The 14,252-nt window shown below is 41.2% G+C and overlaps 1 protein-coding gene across 9 annotated transcripts in view; it reads left to right on the forward strand.

Moving 5' to 3' along the window:
* The window catches only part of SCMH1 (Scm polycomb group protein homolog 1), a 211,157-nt gene that overhangs the window by 124,204 nt on the left and 72,701 nt on the right, over nt 1-14,252 (forward strand). For 7 of the 9 annotated variants that reach the window (XM_055138836.1, XM_055138835.1, XM_055138842.1 and 4 more), the window contains one exon: nt 4,442-4,685. The exons of 1 other annotated variant lie outside the window; for it this stretch is intronic. In XM_055138836.1, coding sequence (XP_054994811.1) covers nt 4,442-4,685 — 244 coding nt within the window. Of the gene's footprint in view, nt 1-4,414; nt 4,686-14,252 lie in introns of all 9 variants that reach the window. One more of the 9 variants, XM_055138843.1, reaches the window with a different exon arrangement.

Here is a 14,252-nt window from a genome sequence, read left to right on the forward strand (position 1 = left end):
AAACCCGTATTCAAACACCCTACCCACTGTACTGTCTTCCTGGCCCAAATTTATGTATTTTTAAGGGCAGTGCTGGGGAATGGAGCCCATCATATCACATGAGCATGGGGCATGTGTTTTGCCACTGAGCTACATTTCTGACCTAAAACTCTATTTTTTGTTTGTTTGTTTGTTTGGGGGCCACACCCAATGATGCTCAGGAGCTGCTCCTGGCTCTGTGCTCGGGAATCACCCCCCGGGGGGCTCGGGGGGACCATATGGGATGCTGCGGATAAAACTCAGGCTGGCCACGTGCAGGACAAGCACTTTGCCCACTGTGCTACCGCTCCAGCCCCTTAAACTCTCAAACTGTTTTTTAAAAGTGATAGACTTGAAAAACTTTTTTTGAGATTTAGAAATGAAATTTAGCTGTTGAGACAGAATATTAGTAGGTTGCTGTATAAGCAATTTAAACATGCATCAAGAATTAGCTAAAAAAAAAAAAAAAACTATGTAAAGGATTTCCCCAGAAAACAGCATAGAGGTAAAGATTGGGGTGAATATTAGAAACATTAAGTTAAGCAACATTAGAAGGTCCAATATGAGCTGAGCATGAAATTAAAAATATAATTAGAAAGAACCAGGAAAGAAGCAGTACTTAGAAAGATAATGAGTAACTTTTCCATGTCTAATAAAAAATACAAAACCTTAAAACATTCTAGTATAAATAAAATTATCTGAGCAAATAATCATACTGAATACCTTAAAAATGATTTTGACATTAGTAGTAGAGGCCAAAATATGATAGAATAATATTTTTGAAGTACCGAAGAAAAGTAAATGTCTACCTAGAATATTAGAATATCTTGTTAATTCAGAAGGTATATAAAATACAGACATTGTTAAGCAAACCAATACTGGTAGATATATATAGATGTGTATATATATCATCTAAAAAGATAACTGAAAAAATACATTTCAAGAAAAGTAGTTGAATCCAGAAAGTAAGGCTAAGATGCAAGAAGTAGTAGTAAAGAAAAAGACTGGTTGACATATGGGTAAAGTTAATCAAGGCTTGCCTTTAGCTGTACAAGCTGATTTCATCAAATTGATTAATTGGCAGTATAGGAACGTGAAGCAAAATTATCAATCATGTATGGTTTGAGACTAGAGATAAGGATGAGTTTCAGAATTAATATAACTGGAGCAATAGCGCAGCAGGTAGGGTGTTTGCCTTGCATGCAGCCAACCCAGGTTCGATTCCTCCATCCCTCTTGGAGAGCCCGGCAAGCTACCAGAGTATCCCGCCCACATGACAGAGCCTGGCAGCTACTCGTGGTGTATTCGATATGCCAGAAACAGTAACAACAAGTCTCACAATGGAGACATTACTGGTGCCCGATCAAACAAATCGATGAGCAATGGGACAACAGTGCTACAGTGCTACAGTGCAGTTTCAATCTCAAGATTTGCGAAAAGACTATGGTGGGGGTATCCCAAGCAGTACTTAAGGAGAACCAAGGCCACTCAGCCTAGCAGTGCTTGCCTGTGACTCTGTTTGGGCCTGGGGACACACCCAAGGAGCTGAGGGAGGGGACAAGGGAATGGGGGGCCAGGGAACAAGCCTGGGGCTTCTTACATGCAAAGCATGCACTCCAGCCCTTAAACCATCCCACTCAGCCCTTTAGCTATTTCCATGGTCTTCTAGGTCAGTTGATTCACATTCACGTCAACTGAAAGAGAAAAGGGGAAGAAAATTCAGTTGAATTCAAAAGAAGAAAAAAAAAAACCAAGTTGAATAGAAATCAGACAGTATAATTGAAGTACTTGTGGCACATAACTTACCACAAGAAATAAGCTTAAGCTCATCATATTAATCAACTAATAGATTGTTTTTAAAATCAGAACACAGTATTGGCAAGAGACACACAAAATATGGCAAAATATTGAAAGTAAATAAATATAAAAAGCTATTGAAAGCAGATCTTTATCAAAAGAACATGGGTATTAGCTACACTGAAATTAGACAATCGAGGCTTTGACACTAAAAAGCATTAATAAGGTGACCATCTAGTGATTTTTTTTAAAAAGCAGAGTTTCACCAAGAAAATCAAAATTATACATGGTCTTAATAATATTGCCTTGAAATATATAAAGTAAAATTTGATAGAATTTTTGAAAATATGTGACTAGGGAATCTCTTAATAAACCTTCTTCAATAATTAAAAAGCAAGCAGACGGGGGATAATGGTGCATCAATCAACAAAAACTAATCAGTAATAAGTTGGTTGCTTCCTGGCACTACATGTGGTCTCCAAAGCACCATCAGAAGTGAGCCCCGTGCAGAAAGCCAGGAGTGAGCCCCGGGCACTGCTGGGTGTGGCACCCAACGCCTGGACACACAGAAACAAACCTAAAGACAAGGCACCATTTATGATGGCAACAAGTTTTAAACATTCCTAGGAAAATGTCAGTAAGAAGCATTATATATTGATGAAGAAAAGCTAGAATTCTTTATTGAAGAAGAAACTACACTAAAGAATGCATTACAGCCAAAAAAAGGGGGGGGCGCCGGAGCAATAGCACAGCGGGTAGGGCATTTGCCTTGCACTCGGCCGACCCAGGTTCAATTCCCAGCATCCCATACGGTCCCCTGAGCATCTCCAGGAGTAATTCCTGAGTGCAGAGCCAGGAGTAACCCCAGTGCATCACTGGGTATGACATGAAAAGCCAAAAATAAAAAATTTTAAAATAATGTATTACAAATAGATATCATATTCATGAACGGGAAGACTCAGACAAGCTAAGGTTATTTCCTTGCATAGTATCTGTAAATTCACTAGAGTTTCTATTAAAATCTAAGTAGACCTTTTCTTTTCTTCTTCTTTTCCTTTTTGTTTGTCTTTTGGTTTTGAGGCCACACCAGGTGGTGCTCAGGGGTTATTCTGACTCTGCACTCAGCAATCACTCCTGGCAGGCTCGGGGGAATCAAACCTGGGTTAGCTGCAATGCAGGGCAGGTTCCTACCCACTGTGCTATCACTTCAGCCCCCTAAGTAGACTTTTTTTCTGTGGAGCTTGAGAGCCGATTATGAAATTTATTTGAAATAGAGAAAGAATAGCCAATCAGTTTTAAAGAATAACAGAATTGGGAACTTTTTATTGCCAAAAGTGTATATTTACCAAGACTGTATTATTGTACAGGATCATATAGCAAGACCAGGAATGGAATAGAATGTATGATACAGTTTTCAAAACTTTCTATGCAACTTTTTTTAGAATTGAGTGCCCAAGAAGTTTTTGTACTGCTGGAGAGGCATATAATTATGTGCTACAACTATGCTGCTACTTTTTGGGAAGACAACAGTGTTTAATAAAGAAGATGTTTATATCTCTTGTAATACAGCTATCTTACACATATGTATAGTCTATACACCACTGTTCCTCAGTTGGGGGGGGTCATATCACTGTCCTGTGGGCCCCCAGGATATTCTAAGGAGACCACAGCTGAAGGGTACCACAGCATGAAGCCAGTGGACGAACTGGTAGGAGAGGGTGGCCACAGGGAGAAAGCTAGGTTGGAAGGGGCCACTGAAGGGTTAAGGTTGAGAAACTCTGACCACAACATCCCCTGTGGCACATGTGTAAAGAAACAAGTGCAAGACTAGTCATTAAAATTCTTGAAATAAGCCACTATTTAAATTGGAAACCACCTTAAGTGCTCATCAGAAAAGAAAGAATAAATTGTGATATGTCCATATCATAGTTAGCAGCTAACACATACCACTAGCAGTTAAAATGAACTTGAACTAAATTGATCAACACACTAAATTTCATTGACAAAAATAGAAAGTTGCAGAATGATATGTACTGTATAATATTTATATTAAAATTTTGTTGTTTGGGGACCACATCTGGTGGTGCTCAGGGTCATTCTGGGAGGTGCTCAGGGGACCACACAGTGCTGGGGGTCAACCCCGGGCCTCCAGTAGGAAAACATGTGCTCCGGTGCACTGAGCTATCTCTTTGGCCCTAATGTAGAATGTTTAGGCATGCAAATGGATATGCTAATAAGAAAGAAAGAATCAAAGCATACCTGAGGAATGGGGCAGGGGAAGGCATGAAAGGAAGTTCAGTTATATTTTTTGCCTTTTGTTTCTTAAAAAACAATCTGAAGCCAAAATGTGGAAATGTTAGGACTAAAAATAGTTGAAATTCATTCAAAACAAACACTAGCTAAGTATTGCAGGGAATAGCCCCCAGGTCCCCTGAGCACTCCTGAATGTCCCCCCAAAAATGCAAAGAAAAATTAATTAACCCTCTTTATTAAAATTTATTAACTCTTTTTATAAATATTATAAGCAGTCATTTTTAAAAAAAATCATCCGAACAAGGTAGCATCTTTGGGCATTCATAGCCTCTCTCTTTGCGTCTAGGTCTGTATATTTCTGTTTCTCATCTAGGAACCACCATCGCCTTCCCACAACTTCTTCAAAATGGGAATGAAGCTAGAAGCTGTGGACAGGAAGAACCCTCATTTCATTTGCCCAGCCACTATTGGGGAGGTGCGGGGCTCAGAGGTGCTTGTCACTTTTGATGGGTGGCGAGGGGCCTTTGACTACTGGTGCCGCTTCGACTCCCGGGACATCTTCCCTGTGGGCTGGTGTTCCTTGACTGGAGACAACCTACAGCCGCCCGGCACTAAAGGTAAAGGTCCATCTTTGAGCCCTTGTAGCCTGGACCCAAGTTGATGAAGGAGATTACGTAGATCCCCTGTGGTCTCATAGCTTCACCAGTGGACCTCACTAGCGGAGGAGGAGCAAGGGCCAACAAATTAGGTAAACACCAAAGGGTAGCCTAGAATAATCAGAAACTGTAAAAATTAAATGCTAGAGGAGTCTAGGCATGGCGTGGAGGGCAGAGTAAGCCGTTCTTACTCTATCCTGGTGAGTCCTCAGGATACCAGCTCCTCACGGTCCACCCTCCCTCCTTAGCATTTCACAGTTTTAGAAACATCATTCCCGGTGTACACATCATCCTTGGGTCTTTGGGGCGCTGTAAAGGAACTGGACGAGTGTTGTATTCTACAAGATTGTTGAGAAGCACGATACCAGAATGGAAAACTCATGGGCTTTGGAGTCAGATAGACTTAGGTTTGCCCTCCACTGTCTTTTCACCAAAGCTGTATGGCATGGGGCAGCTAGTTACCACTTTAAACCTAAAATTCTTCATCTGTAAAAGAATACCCGTTTCCTAAAGTCAGCATGTGAGGAATAAATGAGATTTTTATGGATAAAATGCACACTATCTGCCAAATATTCAATGCCAAACAAATGTTTTTAAGGTATTACTGCTGCTAGTATGTAAGTTATTAGCTCTATGTCATATTTATTATAATTACCATATAAATGTGCTATTGTTGCTACTCACTGTGTTTCAATATGCTTGTTATCAGCATTATTATTCTATTATAATAAAAATAGCCACTACCAATTAGAAAATCTACATAACAGCACTGGAATAGCACCATAGAGTAATTGAACAGTATCATGTTTCTAATGATGATGTTGGAGCCATCCAGGAATGAGACTGAGATCGATGGTCTTAATAGGGGAAATAATGATCATTTCATCCTCTTAAGACCAAAGGATCTGGTGTGTCAGAGGGAATAGTAAATTACCTTTCCTACTGTCTGCAGGTCTTTTTCCTAAATCAAATTTTTCATTCACTCAGTATTTATTTATTGTGCACCTAATTGTGTTTCAAGCTGAGGCAATATAGCATAGCCCTCATTGCTCCTTCCTTATTTATTTAGGTTTTGGGGCCACCCCCAGCATTGCTCAGGGCTTCCTCCCGACTCTGCTTAGGGATCACTCCTGGCAGACTTGGGGCGTCATAGGATGTACGAGAATCAAACCCAGGTTGGCCACTTGCAAGTCAAGTGCCCTACTCACCGTACTATCTCTCTGGCCTCAATATTTGTTTATGTTTAATGTAATTTTAATTTTATGTATTATAGTTACAATAGTGTTAAAGTAGTTACAAAGGTGTTAAAGTTTGTAGTGTCATTGTACAAAATTACTACACCCCACCCCGCCCAAGTGCCCACAACCCCCTGTCATTGTGCCTGTCTGTTCTTCTGGTCTTTCTCTTGCACCCCACCCACTCTGTTTGGTAATTGGCTCTGTATTCCAATGCCAAGGATTTTTCCTCATTCAGTACTGTATTCTCTTATTTTAACTTTCTATAGATTCCGAAGATGGGATAGATCACCTGGTATTTGTCCTTCTCCCTCTGACTTACTTTGCTTGACATGATACCTTCTACTTCCATGTTGCAGCAAGCCATATGATTTCATCTTTTCTTACAGTTTCATAGTATTCCACTGTGTTTTGCACCATGACTTCTTTTTAAAAATTTTTTATTAGTGAATCACCGTGAGGTACAATTACAGACTTACAAATTTTTGTGCTTGTGTTTCAGTCATGCAATGCTCGAGTACCCATCCCTCCACCAGTGCTTGTTCTCCACCACTGATGATCCCAGTATCTCTCCCACCCCCCACCCCATCCCCCCCCACCCTACCCCACCTCTTTGGCAGGGCATTCCCTTTTGTTCTCTCTTTCCTTTTGACTTCCTGATGCAGTCATTAGTAGTTGAATATCTAGGTTGTTTCAATATCCTAGCTGTTGTACTAAGCACTGCAGTAAATATATCCTATTGAATGCAATTTTTTGTATTTGGAAATAGAAGTCAAGAAATGAAACCACTGGGTCACATGAGAGTTCTATTCTTACTTTTCTGCGAAATCTGCATACTGTTTTCTGTAGAGGCTGAGCCAGATGACATCCCCTCCAACCATGAATGAGGGTTTCTTCCTCATGCTCACCGCCAACACTTGCTTCAGTCTTGCTGAGATATGCCATTCTCACTGGTGTGATGATACTTCATTGTTTTGATTTATTTTTCCCTTATAAGTGACAATGAGCACTTTTTTATGTAACTACTAGCTTCATCTTCTTTGGTGATTTTAGATATTTTCTCATAGTAAATAAAGTGTAATAAGATTGTGACAGTGAAAGTGTGGATAACATTGGGTTGTCCTTGCTCCTCTCACAGGGAGTTTAGGTTTACTGAGTTACTCTCATAACAGTGCTGCTGAGGCACACCCAATTCCATCAGGCACTGATAATCCTATATTGCTTTTATCTTTACTTTATGTCCTTTGTATGGTTTGTTTAGCAATATCCTTTTTTTTTATATAATTTATTTATTTTTAATTAGAGAATCACCGTGAGGGTACAGTTACAGATTTATACACTTTTGTGCTTATACTTCCCTCATACAAAGTTCGGGAACCCATCCCTTCACCAGTGCCCATTCTCCACCACCCGTAAACCCGGCGTCCCTCCCACCCTCCCCAATCCCATCTCCCCCCCACCCCACCCTGCCACTGTGGCAAGGAATTCCCTTCTGTTCTCTCTCTCTAATTAGCTGTTGTGGTTTGCAATAAAGGTGTTGAGTGGCCGCTGAAGCAATATCCTTTTTGTATAGATACAGGAAGACAGTTGGTGCTGTGCTTTGTAACATGGGAGTTAACTTACTCCAAATAATATTTGCTCCTGGGCTCCATCATATTTACTTGATTTAAGCCTCAGTTGCCCTTACTTCCTAATACTTCCAAAAGGAGGGTCCCAGCAAGGGACAAGGATGGACACAGGGTAGGCCGTAAGCTACTCCGGCATGGGAAAGGGACAAGCTAAGTGCCATAAGAAGTATAATAAGTTAAGAGCATGGTCATGGAACAACCTCTGTCATAACCCAAAAAGAAGTAACTGAATAAGGACTCTGCTGGGGTTGAAAAGACTAACCTGTTTGAGGACTATAGTCTTGAATATATAGCAAGATATCCAAGGAAGAGCCAACCTTTAAGCTTAATAAATCTTTTACTGTGTTCATACAGAATGACTAGAAATATTATAAGTAAATTTACTATGATTATCTAAATGGATTACTAGCTGAGGAAAGGAGAAAGCAATACACTCTAGATGGAGTCCTGCCCTTGAGTGGATCTCCTAGTAATCTAGAGTGCTGAACCCTCAGATGAGATCTTGTCCTTGAGTTAATCTCCTTGAACTTCCCCTGAAGGAGTGTGGCTTTATCTCTTTGTTGTTACGACAATGTTCAATCCCACCTATGTGTACCCCCACCCTTCATGATTTCTGTGTAATTATGCTGTAAAGGGAGAGATGGACCACCATGAGGAAAAGAAGAGAAATTATGCTACAAGGGAAGAGTCAAGCTACACAGGGGAGAAAGGAGGAGAAATTACTATGATGTAAGAGGAGAAAGAGAACTAAGCTGGGGAAGAGAGAGAAACTGATTACCATCCAACCTGGGGCCCTGTTTCTCCATTCCATGGTCCTTCATCCTTCTGTTGCCGTGGGCCAGCTAGGGGAACAGTCCTTGGCCACCAAACGCTCAAGTCCCGTACCCCCATGCTTTCTTGAAACTCACATGAAGGTGTGTACTTGTGAGGGGTGTTTTTAAACTTAATAATTTTTTTTCCTTTTTGGGTCACACCCGGCGATGCACTGGGGTCACTCCTGGCTCTACACTCAGGAATTACCCCCAGCGGTGCTCAGGGGACCATATGGGATGCTGGGAATCGAACCCGGGTCAGCCACGTGCAAGGCAAACGCTCTACCCGCTGTGCTATCGCTCCAGCCCCCAAACTTAATATTTTTATTGAAGTGTAATTGAAATTAAATGGTGCATAGTTAGTTTGAAAATTTTGGAATATGTATGCATCCATCAATCTTTGCCACAATCAAAATAATGAACTTATCCCCTGAATGTTTTCTTGTTATTGGTAAAGAGGGATCTTATTGAAAAGATTACATTTCTTTTGAGGATATTTTTTTGAAAAGTGATACTTGAAAAAGAAAGAAATAGAATTCTAAGAAGGAAGATGGGGCAGAGTGAGGTAGAAAATATCAAAATTATTTCAGACCCTAAAAGATAATTAAGGAAAACTAGTGGAGGACATTATTTAGGAGAGTGACAAAATATGACTTGTTTCTTTAAAATTACCTGTGCCTGAGGGATGTAGCTTAGACTTAAAGTGCATATCCTGCATTTTTGAAGTCTTGGGTTCTATCCCCGGTACTTCAAGCAAAACAAAGCGAAATAATCACTATCACTTCTATGCGGAGTACAAAAAAAAATAATGCAATGATTAAAAAAGATAACCTAGTTAAAGAATGGACAACAAGGGTTTAAATAGATTCGAAGCCAAAGAAGACTCATATCAGGCTCTGGTGGCAGGGAGAAATTTGAAAAGATTCATCAGTCATTAATGAAATGCAAATCCAGGTCAACCAGGTTACTCCTATGGGTATGGTTAGGATGGAAAGATCAGTAATAAGAAGCATGGGTGAGAATAGAGAAATGGGAGCTGTCATGCATTGCTCGTGAGATTGTAAAGTGCTGCAGCCACTTTGAAAATAGGTTTTAGACATTACTCAGAGTAATAAATCTAGAACTACCTGTGTCTCTGCAATTTCACCTATGGGTGTATATCCAAGAGTAAACATAGATCCACACAGATTTTTAAGTTATAATAAATACTCAGGGGGCTGGAGCAATAGCACAGCGGGTAGGGCGTTTGCCTTGCACGCGGCCGACCCGGGTTCGATTCCCAGCATCCCATATGGTCCCCTGAGCAGCGCCAGGGGTAATTCCTGAGTGCAGAGCCAGAAGCAACCCCTGTGCATCGCCGGGTGTGACCCAAAAAGCAAAAAAAAAAAAAAATAAATAAATAAATAAATAAATACTCAGGCAGCATTTTTCATAAGAGCCAGAAGTTGGAGAAAATCCAAATGTTTATCATCGTATGAATGGGTAAATAAAAATAGTATTAATGTAAAATCTCATTTGGGAATAAAAGGGAATGAAGTGATGAAGTCTGCTGTGAACACAAGATGTACCTTTAAAAAATTATGCTAAATGTATGATTTCATTTATCTGAAATGTCCAGAATAGACACAAACACACAGAGTTGATTATGATTGCCAGGGGCAAGCTGTGAGGAGTGGAAGAGTGTGACAGCTGATGGGTATGCTGAACAGTTTAACAATAACTAACATCCTTCAGGCCAACTTTATGGGTATGACTTTGTTCTAAAATTAGATAGAGATGCACTTTGTGCAGCTGTGTGAATCTACTATAAAAACTTCTGTATTTTGAAAGGGTAAATTTTCAGTAATGTTAATTTATGTCCCAAAGGCTATTATTTAATATCACGTAGACTGCTCTATGGGGAAAGGACTGTGCTGTGGTAACTGGACACGAAGAGCTACGTTTTGCTTGGACTGGGATAGTGGCCCTGAGCCTGACATGGGTGGGAAGGTCTGAGTGAGACGCAGTTCTTGACTCAGAGAAATTCCACTCCTCTCTGTATGCCTCAAGAAATAAGTGTTGGGACTGGAGCGATAGCACAGAGGGTAGGGCATTTGCCTTGCACCCGGCCGACCTGGGTTCGATTCCCAGCATCCCATATGATCCCCTGAGCACCGCCAGGGCTAATTCCTGAGTGCAGAGCCAGGAGTGACCACTGTGCATTGCCGGGTGTGACCAAAAAAGCACAAAAAGAGGGAAAAAAAGGAAGAAAAGAAAAATTGTCCTTGAATCACAAGGAGAAATCAATTGCTAACCCTTGCCCTCCTCTTGCCATACCCCCAGAAGATAGTATATCTGAGCATGCAGCAAAAAAGATATGCTTGGGGGCTGGAGTGATAGCACAGTGGGTAGGGCGTTTGCCTTGCACGCGGCCGACCAGGGTTCAAATCCCAGCATCCCATATGGTCCCCTGAGCACCGCCAGGAGTAATTCCTGAGTGCAGAGCCAGGAGTAACCCCTGTGCATAGTCAGGTGTGACCCAAAAAGCAAAAAAAAAAAAAAAAAAAAAGATGTGCTTTACAAGTATAATTGAGTCTTTTTTTTTTTTTGAAACTAAAGCAGGATAACCTCAGAACTCAAGTCTGTTCAGTTTAATAGGTTGACTTTCATGTTTTCTTGTCAAAAGAATTCTGTTGTTTTGATTGGTAAATCTCCGGCAGCATTTAAGAACAGTTCTCAGGAGTTAAAATAGCTGAGAGTCTTTAAATCCAGGAACTGTTGGGCATCCATTGCTCTCTGACTGCACATCGGACTTATAGGGAGTATGACTTAGCTGAAACGTCGGAGGAGTTTGCTGGCAATTTTTCTCTTCTGTGGATCTAGAGCTGTTAACATTGTTAATAGACCAAGCTTTGGTGGCAGGGAGAAGCCTTCCCCCGGACCTGGTCCTTTGGTCATTGCTTGGGCAGCCAGCTGTTTCCTCCCAAGATTCATGCTCTCAATAGGTCCAGAAATGAGACTTTCAGTAATAACAGAATTTTAGCCATCTTGGTGTCTTGGCCAAGGAGCAAGTGATACAATGTGGAAAAAATGTGGTTTCTCAATTCATTTCACGAAACAAGACGTTCTTTATGTGTAAGCCTGTTCTCTTTCTCATTTGAATATCTCCTCCTTCCCTTCTCCCTCCTGGCAATCAATATGCAAGTATTAAAAAATTTAAATATGAGACTGTGCCTAGTAGTAAAAGTACTAAGTATGCATTTAATTTCCTTTTACCCACAAAACTAGGTCTGATTATTTTCAGATGCATTTTATTTAGGGAAAGAATGAAGTTCAGAGTGTTAGTGGATGCTCTAAGCTCCCTTCCTTTCCCTCCCCTCTTCTCCTCCCAGGGTCACTTCATCTTTCTCCTTACCTCCTAGTGCATATTTGTCTGTGCACACACACACACAGATGCATGCTCTGGACTGTCACACACACTCTTTCTTTAGACCAGCTTTGGCTCTCTGTTCTAATGACAGCTGGAAAGTTTGGCCTTTACTCTTCCATCTATCCACCAGTTGTGGTGCCAGCCTCGTACCGTCAGTGTGAAGCTCCGGTGGAGTTTACAGAGAATTTGTTGTTGTTCACTCAGGTTGAATGATTGGCTGTGAGCTGACTGGTGTGCAGACAGCACACAGCCCCGGTTCACACACAGTAGTCACCCATTCTATGTAATGTCTGAATTAAGATCCCAGGCATCTCAAGAAAATGGGACTTCACACAGAAACATGTTGGAGGTCTGTTTTGGTTAAGAAATAATATGACATGAGGTTTGTTCAGCAAGCTAGCACCTCCGTGTGTGCGTTAGTCCTTACTGTATGCTGATGGAACACAAACAGAAAGCAGCAAGTAGGGAATGAAATGAGTGGCCAGGGATGAAGTAAGGGATCTGAGTTTCTCACAGATATGTGCTATATCTGCCCAAAGCATAGGAAGAGTCACATGCACATGAAAAAGTCATACTTTATGTGTCTCTTCCAGCTCCCTTGAGCCCCTTTGGCCCTAGCCAGTTTTTTATTCCTGCCACAGACACCTCCGGCATGTATAGTGAGCAAACTGGCAGCTCTCCGTCCTGGGAGAAGTGAGATGTGACATAGGCTGTTCATAAATTTAACATTTGCTGCTGTTTGGCGTGGGGGAAATACTTAAACTCATATAGTCTTCTTTGGGAAAGTTTCTTTTAAATTTTATTTTTATTTGAATAAGTGGATTGGGAGTCTTACCTGGTGGTCTTGGCGAGATATTCCCAGCTCTGTGTCCTGGGGTCCTCTCCAGCAGGGCTTGGGGAACTATGTAATGCCAGGAGTCAAAGCTGGGCCCTCGCTACAGTGGGGAGGTGAGGGTGGGGTAGGGGGATATACTGGGACAGTATTGGAGGAAGCAGACACTCTGGTGGAGGGTGTGGTACTGTGATGTTCTATGTGCGAAACCCTGCCATTAACAGTGTTGTAAACCAAGGATGGTTTACATGCAAGGCATGTGTTCAACATGAATGCTCTCTCTCTTGTCCTCTTTGTCAAACTCGTATTGTGACTCCTACTGTGTGCCAGCAAGGAAGCATATCAGCTTTCAGAATTGCCTATTTTAAGTAAATGTATATGGTTCTTGGGAAAAATCATATTATAAACCAGTAATAAAACTGTTATTAAAATGACTCCTATTTGATTATGAGGACATGTGGCAGTTGTCAATGAGATTCTCTGAATTATTGACTTGCTGGAAGAAACACGTGAGCCATATATATCAAGACTATGAGGAAATGGTGTTTCACTCTGCACCCCCGGGCATCCCACAGGGAGTGCCATTCCTTTCTTTTATTCATGGTTCTCTCCTGTCTTTGAAGAAGCCTGTGTTCTCTCTTGACATTTTCTTTCCTATACCTTCTTTAAAAAGTTTTATTAAAAATTAATATAAAGAAAACCTGGCAGGTACTTATACAGAGCAAATAAAGACAACAGGAGGCTATGAGATATGGTCCTTGGCAGGAGTTTGACTATGAGCTTCTCAGATTCACTGTCTTCTGAGGAGATTGAGATTGTATCTATTTGATTCTCAGGCACTTTATCACAATGTAGTTTTTTGCTCCCCCAGTGAGTGGCCCAGGCTGGCCAGAGGCACCGGCAGACATCTTGTATTTGCTGCCATTGCTCCTCAAACTGGTACCTGTGGCCCCCGACAACTAAGATCAGTTATGCCTCTGATTTTCAATACGATAAACTTTTTAGTCAACTTTTGGTTCCATCCATGCATATTTTTTTATTCTTCTGTTTTCTCTACTCTCTACAGATCTGTCAACCTAAAACATCACCAGGAAAGCTTGGAATATCTTAATAGTTGCAAAGGCCCTCTGTCCATGCCTTAGGGATAAACCAGCAGAGAATTAAGGAGCTATATAAGGAACACTGATGTAGCTTCTCATAAATAAGTGATTGCGTGCTTTTCTTTCTTCCTCTTTTTTTTTATTTTGGGTCACACCTGGTGGTGGTCAGGAGCTACTCTCAACTCAGCACTTGGTCATTCCTGCTGACATTGCTAGGGGGACCAGGGAGTGTCGAGGATGATCCCTAGGCCTCCACCTGCTCAGCCCATTGAGCTCTCGCTCTGGCCCGGGTTCCCCCCCCCCCCTAATTTTGTATGCTTCATTGTAACAGTAGATACTTAATGTTGATCCTTATCTGGTCTCAGCACAGTTGAAACAAGTTTCAGGACATTATGGCCATGTTAAAAAAAAAATACTCTTTTTTCCTTTTGCTACTAAGGTGTCGGGATGGTAACTTACAAGATCTGGAGTGCTTTCAAACTCTCTTTTATACAATACCTGGGCAGTCGTAA

This window comes from Sorex araneus, chromosome 5 (genome assembly GCF_027595985.1).
Source record: "Sorex araneus isolate mSorAra2 chromosome 5, mSorAra2.pri, whole genome shotgun sequence".
NCBI classification, from domain to species: Eukaryota; Metazoa; Chordata; class Mammalia; order Eulipotyphla; family Soricidae; genus Sorex; species Sorex araneus.